Raw genomic sequence first — 24,139 nt, 5'->3', positions numbered from 1 at the left:
ACACCTAGAGTGCTCAAACCAAGAGCAAAGCAAATGGCTGCTGCATTTTAAATGTTCAACACTTGTTTCCCTTCCCTTTTTTTTTAAGTGAATTTAGACACAAGACTTTCTCAGGTGGATTTCCAATATGTACATTTTGATCCACCAGGAGGGCATTATTTAAGAATAAACATGAAGTATTTGGAAACACTACTGACCATTGTGGTTTAAAAAGTAGCTTTTTTTTAATAAAACACAGGTTTCGACAAAAAAAAATATGCAAGCAAAGTCAAAAAGTAATTTGTGACTATTTGTGGCTTGAATTCCGACATTACCATCATTTTGCACACAACTGAGAAAAGCAGTGGGATTATTGAACGTTTTTTCTCCATAAAATATGATAAAATGTGAGCTTGTTAAGGTGGTTCTGCAATTCTTGCGTAGTCGCGTCACGTTGCTTGCAGTTGTACTGCTCTTGCGGCTTCCTGTGAGTGATGTAATGCGTAGAAACCGACGCAGATCAAGAAACCTTGAATGCTTTCAAAGCGCAGAACAATAAACAGCCAAGATGAAAAGATTGAAACTCTTCACTAGTTGCAGCAACCGCTCCTCCTTCAGTGTAGAGTCCAAAGCAGGAAGGACAAGCGTTCCCACCTCTCCTTAACTGAATGCATGGTTTCGAGACTGTTCAACGTCAGTTTGTTCATTCAATACAATTCAAATTGTTTGCTGCAGATATAAAATTCTGATATAACTCTAAATGTGTGAGCTTCGGACCTCATTTTGCACTTGTTTTAAAGGGGCTGGCATTGTCTAAAATCATCATGCTCGAGACACGTCCTTGACATGATGCAAGGTGGCAACAGCGGCTGAAAGGTTTAATAAATAGCTGGTGACTCAGACCATCAAGGGACATTGTGCTTCAAGAATACAATACGATAGAGTGCAACCTTTTTTGGGTCTCTTCAAACCCTCATTCAAGGCTACAGACCACTGTCAGCTCTTGTATAAGGCGACAGCAGCGTGACAGAGAGTTCTGGTCTGCTCACAGGCTTGTTGAGAAACCTCTAGATCAGGGGTCGTGGGCTAGACGTCTTCCAGTCTTTGCATGTGCTATTGTGTTATTAGAGAAAAAGACAATAAAAGATGTGCATTGAGACAATATACCCCAACCATCATGCATCTGACGGGCCACATGGAGACCCTTGGCGGGTCGAATGTGGCCCGCAGACCTCTAGTTGGTAATCCCTGTTATAGATAGAGCTATTGTCGCTCCAGAATCTTCATTTAAACTGCTTTGTTCCAGGTCTGAAGCTATTTTTTTTGACTTGTTGAATCATGGTCCTGAATCCTGGGCTTCTCTGCGGGAAAACCACCTGGACATCAACACCTAACATCTTACTAGCGTGGCAGATCAACCTTCATTCGTCATCACTCAAGCTTCACCATCTCTTTCCAAATATTCCAATAGGTCCTCACTGAGCATACTTCAAACATTTGCTCCTAGAAATCGACACCGTCTCCTTTAGATTTCTTGACTGCTGAGACAGAGAACTCTGTTTTTAAGTGAAGCAAGTTTGAGATGTGGTTTGTGTTTTTGATTCAAGATGGAGTCCTTTCCTGGGGGGCTTCCATTGTTTATTGTGAGTGTCGCTGCTGTTCAGCATGAGAACTGGTTGGGTCGCATGTGGGATTAGGCAGTTAGGGGTTGGAATTGCATTCTTGTGCCTGCTGTAGTTATTGGTAGAGTCAGGGTTGTTCTGTCAGAGTCTTTGTTCACTGTGATATGGCTTCCTACTGGTGTTAGAACTTGTTTTCAGGACTCTATCTCTGCCTGTGTGGTCTTGATGTTCTGCTTCCAATAATGCAGCCACCCAGTTTTTCGCGGTCGACGGGACCACACAGATTTAAAGTGCCCACCACTGGATGCTAACATCCCACGTAGAGTGTGTGAAGATAAACATGAGATGATGGCTTCGCCCAGATGAAGCACTAACAGTCACTTCCCTTCTCCTGAGTGACCTCTGAACCCAAGTGCCTGGTCCGACGGAGGTGCTCAGACATGACCATTCCGGTTTAACATTCTCTAGCTGCATGCTTCTCTGTGACCTTTTGACCTTCAGGGTCAGACAAGGCTCTCGCTCTGTGTGATGGCCTTTTATAGAGCACGGTTTTTGTTCTGGTAGAAAAATTACTCATCACCTTTTCGTGGGCTAAATGTGTCATGTGACCACACTAGTTCACTCCAGCACTCGCAGACAAACACACAATTTAGAGCCTTCAAATGACCTCTGTGTTGTTGGAATGTGGGATGAAACCAAAGCCACACAGACATCCACCAAAATTAACTTGTCTGAAGCCTGGATTTTTTTAAGTAACGCACTGAAAATTGGAATTTTGCGACACAGTTGAATACCAAAAGGTCTTATCGTGCCTGATAAGAGGACTGTTCTGTTCACATTGATTTCTTGGTAACTGGGACACACACACACTGCTATCTCTTTATTTAGAGAACAAAAACCAGTGTCTGCCCTTATTGATTCCTCTGTACTTCAGACTGGGTGCCTGTTTTTAAGGGTCATAGATGATGGATTAAAAATACATTACATTCATTTAGATTCCTCAAAATATACCCTGGTTCTGGGCATATATTGGAGAATTAGCCCTCAACTTTAGCTCAGACCTGGAATATAAAACTGCATTAGAGAAGCAAGCGGTCCACACCAGTTCCTTCATGTCCCCCGTGAACAAGGTGAGGAGCTCCGTCTGGTCTGTTGGTTGGACGTCTGGTGATAAACTTGGTGGAGATCATTTATATCCGCCACAGAAACAATTGAAAACCCCCCAAATAATGGCTTCTACTTCAGGCACTGCCTTAGAGCTGCGCCCTGTTCAAAAAACAAAGTTGTTTGGTGAGGGTGTTTACATAGTTGAACACATTCAGTGTAAGATATGAACTGAAAATTGAGGGTTTAATCTTAATCTAGGCGTCTTGGATTATACATATTTTAATGCGGAAGTCACCAATGACGCGGAGTTGATCGCCGCAACTTTCCACGTGAGAACGTCGTGTTCCTCTAACTTGATAAAACACGCGGTAGACTCAGTAGAGGTTGGCAGTACGGCAGCTGTTATGTAATGCACCAGAAAACTACGGCGGAGAACGTGGCGTCATCGGGGTTCTCGTCAGTACATTGACGCGCCTGTACAGTACACACCTCCTCCGACGACTCGCCGAACACGATGTCCTCAACCTGCCACACATTCGCTGTGGGTCACGTTTTCCAGCTGCTGGATCTACTGACCAATCAGGAGGAGCAGCGTCATAAAATGGGTGGAGCTATCCGTGCAAAAACGCTGACGTTTGCGGTGACATGGCGAGGCCACGCCTTAATTACCATATATGGCAAAAAGTCTAAAACGAATATCGTAGCTTGGGAGCTCTTCACCGTCCGCGAATTCTAGTCCGGGTCTAAGTGGGATTCTCGGGTGTCTGTTGGTCCCAAAAGGTTCGCGCTACGGGCGTTTCTTGAGGAAATGAAAACGGCGGCTGCCACCGTGCTTTACATGTGACTGTCGGGTGCGGGAGGGGCGAGCTGTCTCGTGGATTCTACCGTGGAACACCGAGTTCTCCAGGCGGCGAGGAGGTGGCAGTTGCGACTGAAGCCGCCGCCCGAACGCACTGCAGCGGGACCTCCGTCAAACCAGGTGGACACATCTGTCTGAGCTGCTTTGTCCAAGTAAGTCGGCAAGTACAAGTTTTGTTTACATCGTGCCTAGTATTCTTCAACGACGTGGCGTGTGCTTTTCATGGGAAGTTGTTGCTAACTCGAGGCTAATGGACGTGCTAACTTGCATCGCTCCTTGTGTCGCTGGAACTCACCGGAGATACATTTGTGTAGTGAATCCAACTCACACCTTTATCACGAACCTTTCACCCAACTGTTAAGGGGAAATCAATAGACTTAAGTGAATGGTAAACTTGTCAATTTGCCCCTATTGGTTTCTAGTTCGTCATTGTCTGAGCGGAGATCGGTTTGCAGGGCACAAAATGCATCTCCATGCCAACGTATTGCCTCTAGCTCATTGTGTGTACTTCTGCTTACCTCCCTTTATGCATCGAACGACACATAAACATGAGGAGTTCAAACGAATGCAGTGGCAACTTCCTGTGTGTTTGCGTTAACGCTGCTGCTTGGACGCCACTTGACTTGTTTCTCTCGATCTATTATCGTACACATCGGCTTTTTTTCTGAGTATAGTGCTCTTTTATAAACTGCATTTTAGTTATGTTCCCCAACAAGTTCTAGTTCAGCACATGAAACTTTACGGTCAGGATTTTTTAAGTCGATAATCCAGTTTAGACCAAGCATGGACCCAGACCAGCAGCCATCTGGTTTCACTGTCTGCCCTGTAATTCTTTAAGCGGCTGCAGTCTAAATTAATTTATGTTTAGATGCAGTGAAGTCTTTTTCATTTTAATGACATTGTGAAACGTGTTTCCCCCTGTAATTTTGTTTTTTTTGTATCCCTGCTCAACCACTGTCATTACAGCTGCAAACATGAACGCCAAGAGAAAGGCGGATGGCGACTCCAGAATCGCCAGCAGAACTCGCATCATAAAGACCGGAGACTCTCGAGCCGATTCGGAGAGAGACTCCGGATTCTCAGGTCAGCCTCAAAGATCTGGCTGGTCTTTTGAAATGGCAAAACTTACCTGTTTGTCATGTTTACAGACGCGAGCTCGGAACACATGAGCACCATGGACACCACAGACTCTGAAGACTCTCCGCAGCACTTTGTCCAGCAGAGTCCAAAGACCTCCGGCCTTGGAGCGCAATCCTCTCCGCTGGCCATGGTCAGAGGGTCGTACTCCAACCTGTCGCCCATGATCATCATGAACAATGTGGTCCTGAAACAGGTACACTGCTGCTGTAGATGGTGTGGGAACCGATCAAAATATTTTGACTCTAAGAGAAGCAGAAGTCTATGTGCACATGTGCGTTCGTGTTGCTTGAATCAAAACATTTATGCTGGATCAGCGTTGATATGAAACCCGACCCCACGCTGCTGCTTCTACTCGCACAGCATTCCGTCTCAGTGGTTTGGCAGCAGCACACAGAGGCCTGCTGAGTCTGTGCTGTTTGCAACATACTAAACAACGTATTACTTACAATTAATACTTAATACTCACAATTCCTTGTGAGGAAATTGTTTTGGAACCTCGGGTGAGGTAGCTGAACTATTCATGAACTGCCCTTGTCTATTTACTTATGAATCACTTCTATTATTATCGTGTCTTTTTATTCCTTTATTTTTATTATTGGTATTAGCATTTATTTATTTTGTGAATTATTGCACAATGCATCGAAGCATTTTCCTAGTTGGTGGGATCCTGACTGGCATTGGTTATAAAGCTTTCTGATTCAGAGTTTGTGTGCACAAGTCACTTAATATTTTAGGATGTTGTTACCACAAAGGCTTTCAAGTTGGTGTTTAGTCTGTAGGTCCAACAAGATCAGGATTATTTGCACCACTGAAATGTTTCTTTTACTGGGCGCTGTCATCCAGGATATTTGTAGAGCTCCTTTACAAACTCTGACAGGGAAACTGTGAAGTGTCTGTGTCTTTAAGAGGGCAGGGGGCGGCTGAAAAGTGACTGGTGGTAAATTCCTCTCTTTCAACTGAAGTCTGTTTAGATGGACATGAGAAAGGTTTTCTATTATTCAGTAGGTAGTAGTGTCTGCTGTTTATTTAGGTTGTATTTCATTTTTTTTAAACATGTTTAATAAGGATTCTGTGTTGGTTTTCGCAGCCTGGAGAGAACCCTCCTGCCCTGAAGCCCTGGGGCTTCAGTCCAGCAGTAGAGGTGGTTCAGCCAGTCACCCAGCAGCCTCAGGTGGTCTTCCTCCAGCCTGTTGTCTCTCGCCATGCTTCCCCAAACTCCAAAGAAGGTCCACGACACAGGCGCCTGAAGAAGTATTTTCCAATCCTCAAGTCGTATCCCAAGATTGCTCCGCATCCCGGGGACAGCTCGAGCTCCTCTGGAAGAGGGACCGTCTCCTCCACTTCCTCCTCCTCCCCCTCCACATCTTCCTATTCTTCCTCCTCGTCTTCCTGCTCAGAGAGAGGTCGAAGCTCCACTTCCAGCCGTCGGGACAAACCGCAGCGAAACCCTGCTTCTGTCAGCAACTCCGTCCCGCCCACCGCCACCCCCTCCCTCCCACTCCCTGTACTTCAGAGCCGACTGGCCCCCCCTGCTTCAGATTCCAGCTCCGGCTGCAGTCCCGCCAGGCCCACGTCAGTTGTCAGCCTGCCAGACCTGACCGCCTCCCTCTCATTCACGCACGCAGCTGCCCTAAAAACCCAGACTCCCGCTGAGCTGAAAGAACTAAGCATCGACGAGCCGTGCTCCGCGGACGACCCGAGCCACAGCGATGCCGATGTGAAGCGGAAGCGCTTCTGCAACACGTACAACATCCTGAGCAAATCGGGCCTGCTGGACATCACGCTGCGCACCAAGGAGCTCCTCAGGCAGAACCGCCGCACTCAGACTGACATCGAGCGACTGAAGGAGCAGACCAATCTCTTTCTTGAGGCTCTGAGGAGCGGTGACACCAGCGTCTGTGTGAAGCTGCAGGCAATACTTCAAGATGAAGCTCGGGAAAGAGAGAGCGAGCAGGTCTCTCCGTTCAGCTCCAACGATATCTAGGGAGGAAAACTCTGCAGTCTTTGCCTAAGACCTGGATGGACGAAGACAGATGGACCAAAAGAAATGCGCTCCACCAAAACCCCTCCCCCCCAAACTCTCTACTGACAGTTTGTTTGGCCTACATTTTAGGCTGCTGCCCCCAATCCTTCTTGACACACCACGTCTGCCTAAAAGTGCCATTCACTGGGGCATTTTGTCTGAACACTCCTGGTGGCCAAATGCAAAAACAAAACCTTTAGACACTGTGTGATCAAGTGTCTTGTGATTCACCCTTGAGATCCAAAACTGTGTGTCTCCAGATTAGTGGCAGAATAAACTGCCACAGCAGATTCCCGATGTGGTGTGTCAGGAGATGAGGGACTGTACGGCATTGTTCTGTAGTTTCACCTTCCTTCCCTGTGAAAATTGCACAAAGCATTGCACCATGCAATCTGACGCCACCAGAGAGATTCGGAACTTTTCAAAGGGGCTGTTCAAACTAGTGGTTTTCGAATGCGATTCCTGTATTCTGTTTACCTGAGTGAGCTTCGGTGTTGTGATATTGACAGCTATTCAGTCGACCGCTCTTCTGATCTCTCCATGGAATATTGTTGTTGAATGTACTTGAGGCTTTTAGGCCTCTGAGTAATCAAGATGTAAAAAAAACGTGTGCCTGAAGACATTTTCTTTCACTTCCTGATCTGCTATTGGATGTTATTGGAGCAAGTCAAACATCCGTTCATGAGTTTCTGAGTGCTTCCTTCCATCCTGTAAGTTATCAGCGACCAAGTTTTATCGCGATGTGGACTTTTGGTGACTTAGTTTCAAACGTGGAGGTCCAGTGCGTATGTTAGACTACAGCCAGATGGTCTCCTCACCGTCTTGTACATTTTTTATCTGTAACTCCCGATACTGTCGTGGCGCTCTGTGGATGTTTATATGTTCTTATGTTCCGGCCTTAACATTCAAGTTGGCATTTGCACTACATTTTTGCAACGGATTTACAGGCAGCTATGGTTATTTAATTTTTAAAAGTGCATTGTGTTTAGCCAACCCTTGCATTCACCTTTTTTTTTAAATAAAAATAAATTGTGTTTAAGTATGTATACTTAAATTATGACCTGGCTGATGAAGAACACCAACGTAAAGGAATGGAAATAAATGTTTTGTATCTCTTTTTGTTCAGTCTGAACGCAATTAAACACAAAGTAAAAGTGACTACTTCTATTTGGGTTTGTTCATAACAATGACAAATGTCTTCCTCAAGTGAGTTGTTGTCAGAGTATTGCTGTATTTGTCCTATAGAGGGAGGAATGAACACATGAAAAAGATCCACTGGTGGTGAAGATCACGCATACATTGACAATCAGATTCTTTTGACAAAACCTACTTTTTTAACCAGACAATTCTGGGGGAAAGAGCTCTGGCCCACCAATATCGCTAAATCGACCAATTTCTATAATGACTAGTAACACACACAACTTGTTTATTTCTGCTCAGTCACCATTGTGAAATCACTTAACTGCCAAAAACTACCCAACAGTGTAATGATTTCCAGTCTGCATTCCTGTCAGGAGGGTTGTAAACACATGTGATCGTTCATGCCAGTGATGTGGACTCTTTATTGGTTGTCTACAATGTCATAATATTCAGAACTGTGTGTTAGCTTTTATACAAGTCAATGTGTGCATGTACGCTTACATATTGAGTATATTTTATTACTTCCTTTCCTATTTAATGATATTAAATGTGTTTGCAAACTAACAAGTCGCTTCACTCATCTGTTGCCATCTTTATTTCTGTTGTAATGTGAGCAACAGCAGGAAACAGTTGACCTGCAGGTTAGACGCGAGAGGGAGAGACACCTGTGAGCTGCTCATCTATATTTAGTTTTACAACATGAATGAAAGAGAGGCCTTTAAAAACGTATAAATCTGTGATAAGGAGCAAATCCCTTGACGTGTTTATAAGGCTTTAAACCAGAAGCGCATGGTTTTAGGCCACTGCGTCTAAAAGGTTTGTTGGAAAATACTTTTGTTAAACATTTAAAAGGCTTGAAGCCATATTCAAACTCATGTAGCATTGTGGTAATAAAGTAAATACAAGGTTTTTAGAGCATCATTTTGCATGTATTGCATAATGCTTACAGTGCAAGGTGGTGTCAGTATATTACAGGGAAATGGCAAACAAATAAATGCGTGAGAAAAAAAATGGCCAAAAACTGCCCATATCAGTCAGAACGACTGAAATCAACCTGTTTTTCTGATCGAAAAGTAACGCTGTACTATTATCACCAGCTATACAAAGTATTTTAGTTTTTTTCACCGACATTTAAAGGCGGTTCAAGTAGTTGTCGCTAGATGGCGGTATTACCCGTGCGCCACAGAGGGAAACGCGGAAGTGGCCAAACATTGTTCTCTTGCAGACGCCGTAGAGCCGATGTTGCTGTTTCGCGTCCGTTTATTGTCATTTATCGTATTCGGCCACTTACACACGCTTCCACAGGTAAGTCAACGGATTAGAAACTGTTAATTTGCGTAAAGGACTGCGTTGTTTGCACTGTCAAAACTGATAATGTATTCGTACCTGGTGGCTGTTTAGGTTAGCTATGCTAGCTGAGTTAGCATATGAACATGTTAGTCTTGTTCAAGGTTCTGATATTGTCAAACCCATGAAGTTAATGTTGTTTTACGTCGTTATTGGTGATGCAAGCGCGTTTTTTGCTTGTACTGGAATATATATGCATTTCTGACAGGCTGAAAAATGACTCCAAACTCGAGCTCCTGACCCTTGTCAACGTCATCACGCCACATTTGAGCTAGGTAACGTCGTATTTCTTGATGTATTCTTACACACGTCTCAGTAGAATTCACTCGTGCTCACATTTGTTTCCGGTGCAGGTTCCACAGCTGGTGACTCATGCTTTCTGATGAGCTCGACTCCAAGCCAGAGGTAATGAGGTCGTCCTCTTTCCAGCCGAGACATCTTCCGGATTCTAATATTCCGTGTGTTCCTGAAGCTGCTGGTGCAGTTTGTCCAGAGCGCGTCCATCCCTCTGGGCCAGGGTCTGGAGGACTCTGAATGTAAGCAGCCCCCTCTGCCGCTGCTGGCCCCGGCGGATGGTCCACTGTGCAGCCAGCTGCAGCTGACAGGTCAGCAGCTCCGCCACACTTCTTTCCTCTCACTCACAGGGGCTTTTTAAAGCCATAGTTGTTGTAAGTACTGTATATTTGAAATTGCGTATAGGCGAAAATTACAGACACGGACTCGAGCTGCTTGATGCCAGCTTCATGAAACTGTGGCCTAATGTTCAGATCCCAGAAGGTCAGAGGTGGGCAATTCATTTTCCACATTAGAAACTGCAACGGTTTGTCAAAGGAAAGACAGCGATGACTACAAAACATGACAGAAAAATATCTAAAATATGTGCTTGAGTAACAAGGACAAAACAAACTTAAAGAAGATGAAATCTAAGAAAGGATACTAAGAAGTGTAAACATGCCATGAAACATACTGAAATATTTCATTTTATATGCCCTTAATTTGAATATAAATCAACTATGGACTGGTTCAGGATAAGAATATATTTTCAGTATTCTGTCAATGTGTTTTGAGGAACAAGAAAAACACAAACTAATGAAAAGAAGAACATGCTATATTTACTGTTGAAGTGGTGGTGGTGACTAAAAGAGAGAACGAAAAAAAATTAGGACATTTTTGCTTTAGTTTTAGTCAAACGGGCCACGAAAACACAGGCATCGGGATGCATATGGCCCCTGGGCCGCACTTTGCCCAGCTCTGCAGCTAAATGATGGGAGGTTTCATGTTGTTCAAAGCCAAAAAATAATGTTCCGTCTCGTGGTTTCTGAAAATGAGAACATGCTTCCATAAACGCTCAACTCCTCTTCTCTAATGTTATTTTTTAGAATCTTATTTACAAGTAGATGCTGAAGTTTAGAAGAAAAGACAAAAAATATGACTGTACATTATAATAACAATAATAATAATAATAGTAATGACGTAATCTTACTGTCCTGAAAATATATCGAACTGGTGATTTAAAACTGAGACCTGGAGTTTTGTGAACCATTACACCTCTATGAGTCCCAATCATAAACCACGTGTCCTTGAACATTTGAACACCACAGTGGCGTCTTCTTTCTTAGAAAATACCTTGTTAATCCATAGCTTTTGACTGTAACGTAAGCCTTTTTTTTAAGTCATTCATTTTAGTGTTGTGTTTGAGAAAGTGTTGAACGTATTCAAATAAATTCAAAATTCTCATGCAAACTTTTGACAAATACTGAGAAGCAATATCAGTGACATCATTACACAGATGTTTTTGTGTGCAACTACTAGGAGGGAAAAGAGAGACGTGTTTGCAGTATCCACCCAAGTACATGTACATCGATTACACTTTAGAAGAGAAAGTTTATGCAGTTTAGTCGTGTTTTGTTTCTGGCAGCTAGAAAAACAAACAAATAGTTTGGTTATATATTCAATCTCAATGTGAGGTGTGTTGTTCGTGCTTTTCATGTTAAAGTCTAGCAGAACATTTACTGTTAAATATGATGGACGTATTGTAGCGTTGCATTGTGATATGACCACTGTTTTGCATAAACAAGGCATCAATACTGCTCGTCTTTAGTTTCGAGCCAGCTTATAAGTGCATCTGCTGTGGCTGTTTATAGTCCTTTACTTTTGCATTTATCATCTTCTGCTTGTTGGCTGCAAGTCTGAAAGCCATTCATCACCGGACGCTCATACACAGTTAGCAGCAGGAGCTGAGGAGTGGAAGTCAGTGGAAGCTTGTTCAGCAACAAGCAGAGTCAGTGGCTCCTCAAATGGATGTGCTAGTCATGGGGCAGAAACCAGTAATGTAAACTGATGACTGAAATTTCGACCAACGATTCAAGCCTGGAAGTTGACGCAAGATGAGTTGTTGACCTAACTGAATTGCTGCTGAATATTTTTTTATCAACTGGATTCACTGCCACAGATGGCGCCTTGAGCCCAGAGCCGGAAACCTCTCCGCCTCTGTCAGAGTTCGGAGGTCTGCCGGAGCGCAGCCCCCTGGTGGTGCAGACGGCCACTCATCTCCGAGCGTCGCCCAGCCCGCCGCCCATCCTGCATGACCTTCAACAGTCGGAGAGCACGTCCTACGTGCTGCTGAACCTGGCGAAAGGTGAGCTAACAAAGCACCAGGAAGATGAGGGTGAGCTGACGCGGTTTCGGAAGCGCTAGTTTTCAATCTTTCACAAGTGGTGTGTTCTTGGATCACATTGTAGCGTCTGTCCTCTCGCTCCACCACACATCATCACGTCGACCTAATGACCCTGCTTGTCATCCGTCTCCTCTCGCAGGCATCACAGCCGCCTCAGACTCCCTGATATTTGCCACAGATGGTGCTGGAGAGGAGGAAGAGGAGGGGGAGGAGGAGGGGATCTCATCTGGGGACTACGGGCTGGATGGCAGCGCGCCTTGGTATCTGCGGGTCCAAGAGCTCGCCCACGACAGCCTGATCGCCGCCACGCGGGCGCAGCTCGCCCGAGATGCCAAGGCCAGCCAGGACGCTCGTGCCGCCAGCACCACCAACGGTACGCTCCCTTCTGTTTTCCCCATTAATGATGCGGCGGTGTTACATCATCTGTTGTGCGGAACTGGGTCAGAAAGTGTTTGCTTCTACATCCCAATTACTAATAAAGTTTGGCGGGACAAAGTGACTAAAATGAGATACTACTCCTTTTTTAAAAAGGTTGGTGGTACTGCTGCTGTACCCCTCAGCTCACTTCAAAGACAGGTGGGAAATAAACAAGGTCACGGCGAACACAGCGGCGCAGACAAAGTGCCTTCATCGAAATGAATTTGTCTTTGTTGCCAAACGTTTACAACCGACTGAAATACCTGAAAATGAATGTCTTCATTTTTGGCTGTTGACCTGGAGCAACTGAACTGACCCAAACTGCCATGATACATACGCTAAGACTTGTCTCACTGAAACGCTCTCTGCTTTTTATTGATACAGATAGTTGCAGCTGTACTTGTGATATTTCTTTTTTTTTCCTAGTTTATTGAAGTCTGTGTGTCCTGATCAATGTTGATCCTGTTGGACTCTGACGGGATTCTGCCCTGCGTCAGTGAACCAAAAAGGTCGTCATGTTAGTTGCTCTATCCCACCACTAGGTGCCGCACCACGTCAGTCATCTCTCTCTCTTGCATCCCCTGGTTGGTTTTCGAGAGCGCTTTTCTGTGTCAGCACAGATGAGAAACGATGGTTTTGGCACCTTTATGCAGCCATTTACAGGCATTTTGGCTCACCTGGAGCCTCTGCCTGTTTTCTGTTATGGCCCCGCAGCTCTCGACTGTTAGTGAGAAGGTGTTTGAGAGGTGATGTAGGTGAGGGCTTTGTGCTGCGGAGTGGAGGTCCAGCATTCATGGCTCTATCAAAACCTATTTTGTGGTTCCTAAGGAGACACCTGCCTGACCCGAGCCAGCAAACTGGCAAGCAAAGCCAGTGGCAGGTGAGCCGTTTCAGCCTGTTCCTCTCGTCTCTGTGTGAGGTGTTTCCTCATGTTGCTTCTGAACCTCAGGTCTGGAGCATCTGTGGAGCAAATCGCTGCACATTTGCCGCAGCAGGCAAGAGCAGGCCACTGTCTTCCAGTCACTCCAGGCCTCCTCCCCAGAGGTTCTGCTGGGAAGGAGATGTTTCCTCTCCCAGTCTGGATCTGCTCGTACCATCGGTGACATTCATGACTGTCCACAGGAAAATTATTTTTCCTGGAAGCACAAAGTGTGTGTGTGTGAGTTGGAGAACCAAACCGTTTCACAGATGAAAGGTTTATTCATGGGGAAAGTGCACGAGCGAGCTTGGAGGTGTGTCGCACACAGGCTCCAAGCTGGCGCCCAGTGTTCAGAGGAAGTGATCAGCAGCGCGGCGGCCGACCTCCTGCCGACTCAGACGAGATGATTCTGTGTTCCAGCAGCAGCGGGGAGTGACTTTCATGCGGCCCGCTGCTGCAGCTGGTTAAAAGGAAGTGATTGCAGGCAGCAGCAGGTTGTTTTCCTCTGGCCGCGGCGCGTCCGCTCAGTGATAAGCTTTTATGCAGTGGGACTCCAGACTCCGACCACGTGGCACTCCTCCACTGTTCTCACTTGCCTCTCCCCGTTGCCTAGGCGACCACGCTTTGCCATCCGAGGAGGACAAGCGCGAGCCGCCATCCAGGACGAACCACCCGCTGTCCAAGCAGATCCTCCGCTGCTCCTTCGAGGGCTGCTGCCGGACCTTCACCTGGCCGGCGCACCTCAAGTACCATCTGAAGACCCACAGGTGAGCGCTGGAGTGAAGGTTGGCAGGCAGACGAAAGTCTTGTTGGTGACTTTTTCTCCAACCTAGAAAACAAAGTTACAAATGAGACGCCACCTGCACCAGACAGACATTGAATGTAGCCCCTCCTGCGTCATTCAGAGAGAGACAGTCTCCAGCACTGACATGACTCATGGCTGACCTTGACTCTCTTGCGTAACAATACATTAAAATTCCTCCGCTTCCTTCCTTCCTTCGAGCAGACTGTTTGGCGTGACGTCTAAGTCAGTTAATAACTCAACCCTGTTAGCAGATTAATGAAGCGACACTGCAGGGGCAGGAAACTGTTTTATCCTGGTGACAACAGAGTTGATGCCTCTGTGGGAGTTAGAGTGATGTGCTTCATCTGTCGAGACGTCATCGACACTGAGGTGCGACCTGGACGTGACCTTTATGTGGGGACATGAAGCCCAGCAGACCAGGGCTTCAATCCCTTCAGCAACAAAGTGTTCTCTGAAGCACAAGCAAGAAATGCAGAGGGACTGTCTGCTGGTGACTATCTGGCCGAGGCAGAGCCGTTGTGGTGGAGCCACCCGCGGCCTCTGACAGGTTCCGCTGCTGTGTGCGGGAGCCGCCCAGAACTGGGTCAAGACTTGCTAGCGAGTGAGCGGTGGAGCCGCTCCGTCACCCTAGCTGAAGTAAATCTATTCGCGGTCTACCCCTGACTGACCTTGTGGCACGCCACCCTCAGTGAACCGTGCAGTCTGTTTCTCTCCATAGAAATGACCGAATGTTCCGCTGCGGCGCTGAAGGCTGCGGGAAGAGCTTCTACGTGCTGCAGAGGCTGCAGGTTCACATGAGGACGCACAACGGCGAGAAGCCCTTCATGTGCAAGGAGAAGAACTGTGGCAAGAAGTTCACCACGGCTGGGAACTTGAAGAACCACCGACGCATCCACACAGGTGAGGAGCAGGTGACTAGATGTTAGTCTGAGCAACCCCTGCTGTGAGACGCAGAAGTATCAATGGTGGCTCCACGTATTTGTGCTCCAGGAGAGAAGCCGTTCCTCTGTGAGGCGGACGGCTGCGGTCGCTCCTTCGCCGAGTATTCCAGCCTCCGGAAGCACACACTGGTGCACTCGGGTGAGTGGAGAGGCCGGGATTCAAACCTCTGGAGAGAGTCAGAGTTCCATTCAGCCACACGTTGTCGGCAACAAGGCTGTCTCAGAACACGGCTTTAGAAGTTGATAGTGGGGGTGTTGAGTTTTGTAAGACTTTGAAGCATATTAGCATTGTTAGCACCTGGGTCACACCTCTGTGGTGCAACACGAGAGACTTTATTCCTGTCCTTGTCAACACATTCATGGAGCATGTCGGGTTTCTCATCCAGCGTTGCAGTCTCTTGAACACACCTTGCTTCCTGTGTTACTTCCTTGATAGACAGGTGTGAGGCAATCTGGGAGTTGGTCTTCAGCTACTTTGTGTAGCATTTTAGTTCAGCCTTGGCTTGGCAGATGTGGCGGATGGCTTCATTGAAAACTCATTCTTACCTGGATCTTGCTTCAAAAACTGCTGATGTCGTCATAATTGGGGAGAGCCAGTTAGTGACACAAGTGGGCTTCAGAGTCCTTGCTGACTCCCTCACGAGGTGTGTGTGTGTCCCAGGTGAGAAGCCTCACCACTGCGGGATCTGTGGGAAGACGTTCTCCCAGTCTGGCAGCAGAAACGTCCACATGAGGAAGAGACACGGAGACGAAGGCCATGCCAGCGAAGGAAGAGAAACGGGTTCGTCTTCTCTCTCTTTCTCACACACACACACACAGTATGCTAATGTCTGGCGTTTATTGCTGGGAGCTGATTCTACATTTAAAAATGTGCATAAATCAGCGGCTGGTTTAGGTTTGATTTCGAGAGAGGACTTGAATAATTGATAGTTTTTTTTGTTAAAAATGTATCGTCAGCATTGATATTCTTAAAGGGCCGCGACCGGGTTCAAGTGCGGATGTCAGGCGGGTTCAGTCGCTGTGTTTGAGTGAGTGACTCACCTCCAGGATCCATCCGCTCCCTGTGACGTCTCAGGCAGTGACTTGTGACTTGTTAGCGTGTCCACGTGTCAGCAGCCAGACCCGCCCCTCGCTGTGCCACAGCTTCACCAGACGAGCAAAACTCCCATTACGCACAGATTTATTTGGGTCACCCTCCCACGGAGGCTCCAGCAGAAAAGACGTGTGATATTTACCATGAGTTGGCTGACTGACTGACTGAATGGTGGCTTCAAACCTGGACGAAGCCAGCTACAGCAGGTGTCCAGGCAGGAGACGGGTCGTCGGCCTCCAGTCACCACAACTTTATCTCTGCTGTTTGTGGCACAGGGGAAGCACTCACACAAAGCAGCTTGCTGGAGGCTGACGGAGAGAACGGAGACAGCATGGTTGCCATGGCGACGGCGGTGGAGCCAATCGATCTTCATCACGCCATGCTCACGTCGCCAGGTAACTTCTCCAGGAACTTTTCTTAGTGGTGAAGGTCAACGACAAAATGGACTTTGTAATGACGTGGCAAACGCCACGACCAGTACAGAGAGCCTGCAGACACGTCAGAGCGACTCGCTACACGAGTCATCAAGTCGTTGTGTTGCTTTAACACACAAGTCAGAGGGTCTCTGCTCGCCCTTCACATTTTTAATTGGCCTGTCAGCATCAAACCCGAAAGGCAAAACCAGGTGAAGCAGCAGAAACTCAAGGTCAAACACTTCCTCTGCTCGGAGTCAAAGTATGTGGCATGTGCTCTCTCTCTCTCTCTTCACCTCAGACTCTGCAGACTCAGTGGTTCTCTCGCAGCCTCATGAGTTGGTATCCATGGCAACAGAAGACCCCACGTACGGGGAGGACGTGGTGGCGCTGCTGTGACCCCCTGCACCGCGGGCAGGTCACTTGTGTAGATATGTACTGAACTGTTGACTATAGAGGCTCTACCAATGGTCCCAAAGACGAACGTGGGTTTAGAAACATGTCCAGGAAAGGTCTTGCGTACAAAAGTGTTATCAGAGAAGATTCAGGCCGGAGAGGTTGATACAACGCAGTGACGGTAGTGACTCACTCGCTGGTGAGTCACTACCGCCTTGCTCATTAGCTGCTTCTTTTGACTGGAAGAGGGAGACTCCATTACTCATGAGAGCGGGCGAGCGTGCTCCTCACTGGACCTTCAGGTTGTGGACGTGCTTCAGGACGGCGCCCAGAGCCCAGCTGGCCTCCACGCTCCTCACTTTCTTGGTCAGCTGCAAGACAACACCAAATGCCTTTTGTATTTATTAAAATAAAACCATTATCTGAAGACAAGCTCAAGCCTCTGCTGCATGTGTGTGTGTGGCTTATGAGGAATCTTCTGACTGGAGGAGGAGAGCCAACTCGGCATCATGGAGCAGTCGCTCAGGTCCTCACGACTCACCTGCAGCTTGGACGTGTCCTGGAAGCCGAACCCATCCCGGAGCAAACTGCTGATGTAGGTCAGGTCCAGACACAGGAAGGGCTGCCTGGAGTCGGCCATCTTGTTACACACTGACAGAGGAAGCGTGAATATCAGTCAACAGCGCTGGAGTTGACACTGGAGCTCACCTTCTTTCGCTCTCCTCCTGAAGTCTCGGACCTCCAGGGTTCCACCACTGAGCCCATCTGGGACAGAAGCTCACGCCATCACACGCTTTCAGGGAGCAGGTGTGAGCACTCACCTATCAGACCTGCATCCACCGCTCGGTCATAATAGTAAGAGAATGCGTAGAAGACCTCGCTGTTGTTCTGGACTTCCTGTGGTTGGTGGAAACTCCCCTTCACCACCTGTGACACTTCCTGGTAGCAAAGTTTAAATCCTGTTTGACCTGCGGAAGACATGAATAAAGTCACTCGCACTATAGCTCATACTGCACTGCCACAGTTGGAGCCGTGGATGTGACAATTCTCCACTCCATCAAGTGCTAGTTCACCACTCACCACGTGGGTCTCCAGCCACTTGATAGTGAGTCCCTCCAAAGCTCCAATCTTCCTGGAAGCCCTTGGGCAGACAAGTGCTGGTGAGCACCTGCACCTTCGTCCCTGCCAACACAGTCAGGTGAGCAAAGCCACCCAAGCAGCAGGCGTCCACTCATCCGTCCTGAGCTGTGCATGAGTGATGCTCATTGAAGAGCGTGACACGCTCCGACGTGACTGATCCACACACACGCACCTTCTGCTCCCAGCACGGCCAGGCGGGCGGCCATCAGCCCACTGCCCAGATAACTGCAGGTTCCAAAGAGAAGAGCCATTTTGAGCAACAAATTATTTTCTTCCAACAATATCATCTACAGCTCAAAAGCGGGTTACATTACGTCTCTCTCTCCCTCTCTATATATATATATCTTTCATGCTTCTGCTCAAGAAGGCAGCACATGTTAGTGAATGTTCTCAGCAGTGACAGGCTCATGAGGCTTCATGAAACAGTGACCGCATCTTCAGAGCTCAGTAGGTGGCGCTCTGCGAGCTGAAAGCCAAAGATTTTAGAGCAGAGAGCGCCACCTAGTGGGCTCTGAAATGAGGACGCTGTTTCATGAAGCCTCAGTGCATCACTAGCACTCACTTCACATTTAAGGGCCAAACCAAAGGCACCATGCTTGCAGACCAGATTGTGAGAGGTAACTGCCGCCACAACTGCACAAGCATGTTTTGACTATCAAAGGTTTGAAAACTGAAGCAGAAACTTGTGAAACATCTGCTGGATTTCCTGAGTGCAGAGGAAGCAGCCGACAAAAGCAGTAAAAGACGAGCGGCTCATCTCCAGTGTTGGGTAAAGGAAGCGCTTTGGAGTGAATACAAAGATTAACGTTACCTGTGAGTGTACAATTGGTAGGACCTGTTGAAGACCTCAAATCTGCTGATGTAATCCTCCAGTGGAACACTCTCAATGGTTTCCTGCAAGGTCACATCAAGGACACGTGCGCTGAGCCGAACATCGACTTTGTTCTCATGCGTGGGACTCACTTTCATTTTAGGCAGGAAGGTGATCTGAGTGGATCCTCCTCCCAAATCCAGGATTCCCACCATTGCCTCGGTTGGCTCATCCAGGTGACCTGAAAGCACTTCCTGTTTAGCTCAGGCAGCCAAAACAACAAAGGCTTCGGCAGTTCAGACGCCGCTCTTGGTGTCGACGGCGTATGATATCTCAGGAATAGTTGGTGATGAAGATCAGAGCCTTTCATCTCGGCGGGCTTGGCCTCAGACGAGCGACGCGTTCCGCAGTGTTAAGACTCACCTGTCAGGAAGTTCAAAGCAACCCACGCCAGGATCCCTGGATTTAACAAACAACAGAAGAGTGGAGTCAAAAGAACCAGCGTCTGCACTGAGGGCGCCGTTTCAACATCAACAACAACTGCAGCAGCCACGACGAGGCGTGGTGGATCATCTCAGCCACATGACAACCACCTGGTGATCAGGATCAGTGAGGTTTCTGCTGCTGTCATCACCTTCAGTGGCGGCAGATGATGACTCAGCAGTCCCACCACTGCAGCCTGGTGCGGCTTATAGGAACATAATAACGGTGCAGACTTGAAAACATCACCTTCGTCGGTGCCGTTCATGATGCTGACGCTGTTGTCCGGGACCAGGAACGGACACTCAGCAAACACGTGCCGGACCTGTGGAGGAGGGAGAGGAGGAGGGTGAGCAGCCCAGGAGACACCTGCTATCTATTGTTCCTGCAGCCATGTCATTCCTTCCGGGGGATTAATAGAGCATCAGTCATCCTAGCAAGTGCCCCAGGGCCACACATGACTATCTCATCCTTCAGTCCAGGCACTTGTGATAGCCTCGTCTCCACGGCCTTCACCTGAAGGAGAAGAGCAGCAGGCCTGCGTCACATGCCTCCACTCCCCTCCTCAGTAACACAGGGGGAAAAGGGTTTCATCACTGAGCGCTGTCGATTTATCCAGTGACTCCGTTGGAAAATATCACCTTTAAATTGCTCATGTTTTACATGACGTTCCTTATCCAACAGCCTCAGAGGAGTCTGACGTGACCGGTGCCTGGAACACTGACGTTCATGAACAGGCTGGTGAGGCTTCATGAAACAGGGACCTCATTTACAGAGCACAGTAGGTGGCGCTGTCCCTTTAATAATTACATGAGGTTTCATTGAAATGGTTGTTCAAAGCCAAAGCCTGTAGAGCAGAGAGCGCCACCTAGTGATAATGAGGAACCCGTTTCATGAAGCCCCTTCATATAGAATGGTGGACATGTACTGCAGCTGATGGGAGATGTCAAGCTGCAACCCCGAACGGGCGACATCTGACTTGGTCCTTGGAGCCGGATGATGACACCATTCCAAGGAGGGTGATCTATGTCGACTAAAGTGCACGGTCAAGGTCTACTCGACTCCTCAATGGCCAAGAGACACAAAACCTAACCGTGAGAACATAAAGTCTCCCGAGTCATTAAAGTGGATTTAACCAGTCTTGTTTGCTGAAAGTCAAACATTTGGAGAATCAAAAACTAAATATCAGGGAAAGTTTTTTCCATATACTCCTTGTTTGTGACTTGAATCTTGTCTTTTAGCCTCTAATGTAGTAAGAGTCAGAGACACTTCAAAGCTACCACACAAACAAACAAGGGATTCTATTCCATTTTAAGCCTTTAGGGATAATGCTATGTCTAACTTGAGTGAAGAACTGACTCGGACCGACGAGCGGACTCAGCTGCCGAGCCTCTGACCTGGTCTAGAAGAGTCTGGGCTTTTTCCTCAGGCAGCAGTCGGAGACCAGCTGTGGCTCTGAGGACCACAGGGGTCTGCTTCCACTCCAGACGTGGAATCACCTTCCTGGCCACCTTCAGCAGCATCCTCACGGCCTGTCCAGCCTGTGAAAACAGATGGATCTCTCAACAGCAGGGCCGTGTGTGGTGGAGTGGAAGGAAACCAGCCGAGAGCACTGGCTCATATGAACCTGCGCCGAGGGAGTGATACACACATATATATATATATATATATATATATATATATATATATATATATATATATATATATATATATATATATATATATATATATATATATATATATATATATATATATATTTTTTTTTTTTTTTTTTTTTTTTAAACAATAATTACACAGTAATGACTGTTGATTTCGGTGCAACTTTGAGTTTAACTTTACCACTGCCAGTTTTCCATTTTAGTTTTAGGTACAAGCTGGTATCATTGAACACCAACCCACATAATAGCTGGCGGCTTAGTGACAAGCATGGAAAGTACAAGCCACTCAGCATGACTCTAGCATGAATGTCTTAGTAAAACTCCCACCTGCACAAAGTTTAGAGGGAAAAAAGTCCCTTAAATTCGGTTTCATTACTCCACATTGCTCTGGTTTTATGTAAACAACATCGATAATAATAATAATAATAATAATAATGTAAGTTATATACAACTTCCAAACTCTCCTCTTATAGCCATTTCTGGAAGTGGCACCTCTTGGACTATTTTTTTTTAAACAACAAGCAATGAACCTGGGATTCAGTGGCCACGTACCCCATTTGTATATGCAGCTGAAATGTTTTTTAAAAAAAGTGTTTTGTCCCTTATGACTCAAAAATGCACAATCATACAAAAATAAAAGGTGAATAAAAGCTAAGCATGGAAAATGTCAGTATTCTCCAAAACTAAATTTCACAAAGTCTGGGGTTCTTTCATTTCATTCTTCCAGTCTTTTAAATCCCTTTGAATTTGTGTTTTTTTTTTCTTCTTTGTTTTTTTCTGGGTTTTATTTTTTACATTTGTCATTATTATTAATATTATTTGGTTAATATTCCTACGCAATATTTCTCTGATGAAGGCCACGCAGCAGCTCCACTTCCTAACATCTACAAAAGCTCCATATTGTGGTGATCATGCATAGGTTTTAGGCTGCTGGCATGGGAATGGGTGTCTAATAGGTGGGTTTGTTTATTTTATTTTTCTTGGGCGTGGAATTGTATTTCTTTTGTTGTTGTTGTCTTGTTGTTGTTGCCGTTTCAATTACTTCAACTTGTAATGTACTTTCAAAATTGCTTTTCTAACCTTTGTATTTGAAAACCAATAAAAACATTTTGAATAAAAAAACATACCGATAACCTGTAACACGTTGAATGGATTTCACACGTCCTTAAAACAACAACCTGCAAGAGAACCTGAACTATCCTCAGATGACGAACCAACTCTACTTGCTCTACTTTTGAGAGTCTGGATTACAGTAGAACGGTCCATAACTTTTCTCTGACCCCAACATTTGATAACACTCACCATTTTTGGGTAGTTTGCATACGCAGACAGACCCGGCTTCAGAGAATGAAACACCTCATTGTCCAAAACAGGCAGCTTCCCTGCAAACACAGCATCCGCCCACATCCAATAAACAGAAATGAATAGTTGAGATGTTCAATCTGCTTAACAAATGTGTGAAGAATAGGACGCCTCGCAGCGCTCCAAACAAAAATAGACTTCTCACAAAAGACAGAAAATCTAATCCACAGACGCTCGGCATGAGCAGGAGGCGAACACTTGTCCTACCTGAATCACTGCGGATGAAGGTGTAGACGTGGATGCGTGTCCCCGTGCTTCCAGCGTCAAACATCACCGCGTAGAAGATACGGCTGTGATTTGCCGGTCGGCTCAGACCCGGGACGATGCTCCAGAAACTGCTGGTCAGGTCCAGATAGGACACTTGGAGCTGAGCTCGGACCACAGCGAGCAGCAGTAGCAGCAGCACGACAGGCTTCATCTCCACTCTGAAGGAAACACGTTAGAAACTGAAGTGACTCCAACACTCCAAGTGTAGCCGACTTGCTCTTGGAAATCTTAAAATTACAGCCTGACAAGGCGACCGGTTATTAACCCGCCCTCAGCCCTCACCAACCACCTGAGACACAGCTGAAATCTATGCCTCCACCTGCTGAGTCATTCCAGCAGCCTGTTCACATCATCATGTTGGACATGACGCTTTAGATCTGAATGGCTGATGGATTTTCCCCAGTCCAGACATATTTGGACATTTTACTCATATCTGTTAGAAAAGCAGGAAAGAAAATAAGGAGAAAAAAAAGCTACAAAACAGTTAGATGCAATTATTATTTACTTATTAACTACTTTATGACAAACTTGTCTAAGAGCGATACAATTTATATAGTAGCGAAACAACAGCTGTCCCCAAAATTCAAAACTAACTTCCCTGCTGCTCTTTTTTCCATTTTAAAAGATTGATAAAACATGTGAGTAACATCAGAATTGGCACTGTGACCAATGTAAACATCAATTTCTTCGCATTCAGTGAGACAGAAATATTATCCAGCAGAATAAAGAAGGGGGGAATTTACTTCTTTCTTCACCATTATTGATGCCTCACAACAATATTACTTGGCTGTTATTGTTTCACCAACTGTGAGAAGCAGTTAAGTGACGCAATACTTCAATTTCAGTTTATTATCGCCCTTTATTCTGAATAATATCGGTTGCACTTGCACCCTCCAGTATTTGTACATCATTATTCGGCTGCAAAACAAGCGGACGGACTGGTTTAAACGCAACCCTGGTTGCACCTGTTGACACTTTAAAGGTTTTTCAGGTTTAAAAGTGAACAACAGGCTCGAATGGACAGACATCCCATTACAGTCCCCACTAGTTAATACCGGCACTTTACTTTACCGTTGTTATGTTGTGAGTCGCACTTGAGTTGAACTCTCCTCTATATCAGTATCCTTAGCGTAATTGCTGGTGAAAATCCTTAGCGTAACGTAATTTCAGCAGTTGGAACTCAATTTTAATTCGTTTTTTCGCATTTAAAACGGCTGGTTCCAACATTAGCATTAGCTAAATATTAGCACCCGGGCGCGACGTACTCCATCCAGGGCTACGGAAGTACACTTCACTCCATGGTTGACTTAAAATGTGTCTCCTCACACACAGTAGAGATGTAGAAAAGGTGAATTATAACGCAAAAAGGACAGACACACTCACCATGACGACTGACTGAGCACTCGCTCCTGTCTGTCAACTATTAGTGACGTCATAAATCCAGCGCCTGTACGTTGCTGTTGGAAACTTTCTTTTGTGAAGACCGTTCTTAAAACCTGCACTGTGAATGAAGTTAGGCTTTGCAATCTAAAAGTCGCTAATA

The 24,139-nt window shown here is 46.3% G+C and overlaps 3 protein-coding genes across 9 annotated transcripts; 2 read left to right on the top strand and 1 right to left on the bottom strand.

The window, feature by feature from the left end:
• The first annotated feature begins 3,373 nt into the window (after nucleotides 1–3,373).
• On the top strand, nucleotides 3,374–8,423 carry cipcb (CLOCK-interacting pacemaker b). Of its 2 annotated transcripts, none has more exons than XM_053887702.1 (4): nucleotides 3,374–3,727; nucleotides 4,534–4,650; nucleotides 4,716–4,900; nucleotides 5,795–8,423. In XM_053887702.1, exons 2-4 carry the CDS (start codon nucleotides 4,542–4,544, stop codon nucleotides 6,689–6,691), a joined length of 1,191 nt encoding a protein of 396 aa, XP_053743677.1. In that variant the 5' UTR covers nucleotides 3,374–3,727; nucleotides 4,534–4,541; the 3' UTR covers nucleotides 6,692–8,423. The 2 variants fall into 2 exon arrangements, with proteins under 2 accessions (XP_053743677.1, XP_053743676.1); XM_053887701.1 differs by having other exon boundaries at nucleotides 3,375–3,719.
• A 628-nt stretch (nucleotides 8,424–9,051) lies between these two features.
• znf410 (zinc finger protein 410) lies at nucleotides 9,052–17,300 on the top strand. Its single transcript, XM_053888024.1, has 12 exons — nucleotides 9,052–9,175; nucleotides 9,426–9,492; nucleotides 9,571–9,622; nucleotides 9,690–9,822; nucleotides 11,670–11,855; nucleotides 12,034–12,267; nucleotides 13,844–13,997; nucleotides 14,754–14,935; nucleotides 15,026–15,115; nucleotides 15,638–15,757; nucleotides 16,345–16,464; nucleotides 16,784–17,300. Exons 3-12 carry the CDS (start codon nucleotides 9,590–9,592, stop codon nucleotides 16,879–16,881), a joined length of 1,350 nt encoding a protein of 449 aa, XP_053743999.1. The 5' UTR covers nucleotides 9,052–9,175; nucleotides 9,426–9,492; nucleotides 9,571–9,589; the 3' UTR covers nucleotides 16,882–17,300.
• On the bottom strand, nucleotides 13,523–24,027 carry LOC128772026 (ectonucleoside triphosphate diphosphohydrolase 5-like). 6 transcript variants are annotated; one of them, XR_008416696.1, is made up of 16 exons: nucleotides 23,980–24,027; nucleotides 22,537–22,754; nucleotides 22,270–22,349; nucleotides 20,707–20,850; nucleotides 19,559–19,634; nucleotides 19,253–19,288; nucleotides 18,982–19,070; nucleotides 18,830–18,912; nucleotides 18,191–18,243; nucleotides 17,959–18,060; nucleotides 17,700–17,846; nucleotides 17,587–17,643; nucleotides 17,420–17,529; nucleotides 16,212–17,249; nucleotides 16,018–16,119; nucleotides 13,534–14,059 (listed from the first exon to the last, which is right to left on the bottom strand). XR_008416696.1 is itself a non-coding variant. In XM_053888025.1 (14 exons), the coding sequence occupies exons 2-14, from the start codon at nucleotides 22,745–22,747 to the stop codon at nucleotides 17,166–17,168; spliced, it is 1,272 nt and encodes a 423-aa protein (XP_053744000.1). In that variant the 5' UTR covers nucleotides 22,748–22,754; nucleotides 23,980–24,027; the 3' UTR covers nucleotides 13,523–17,165. The 6 variants fall into 6 exon arrangements, 3 of the variants coding, with proteins under 3 accessions (XP_053744000.1, XP_053744001.1, XP_053744003.1); XR_008416695.1 differs by having other exon boundaries at nucleotides 13,523–16,119; XR_008416694.1 differs by having other exon boundaries at nucleotides 13,533–14,059; nucleotides 16,018–17,249.
• Between the last annotated feature and the right edge of the window lie 112 nt (nucleotides 24,028–24,139).

The sequence above is a fragment of the Synchiropus splendidus genome, chromosome 15 (genome assembly GCF_027744825.2).
Source record: "Synchiropus splendidus isolate RoL2022-P1 chromosome 15, RoL_Sspl_1.0, whole genome shotgun sequence".
NCBI lineage: Eukaryota > Metazoa > Chordata > Actinopteri > Syngnathiformes > Callionymidae > Synchiropus > Synchiropus splendidus.
The sequence above is the reverse complement of the archived record's forward strand: the minus strand, read 5'-3'. Positions and strand labels throughout refer to the sequence as shown.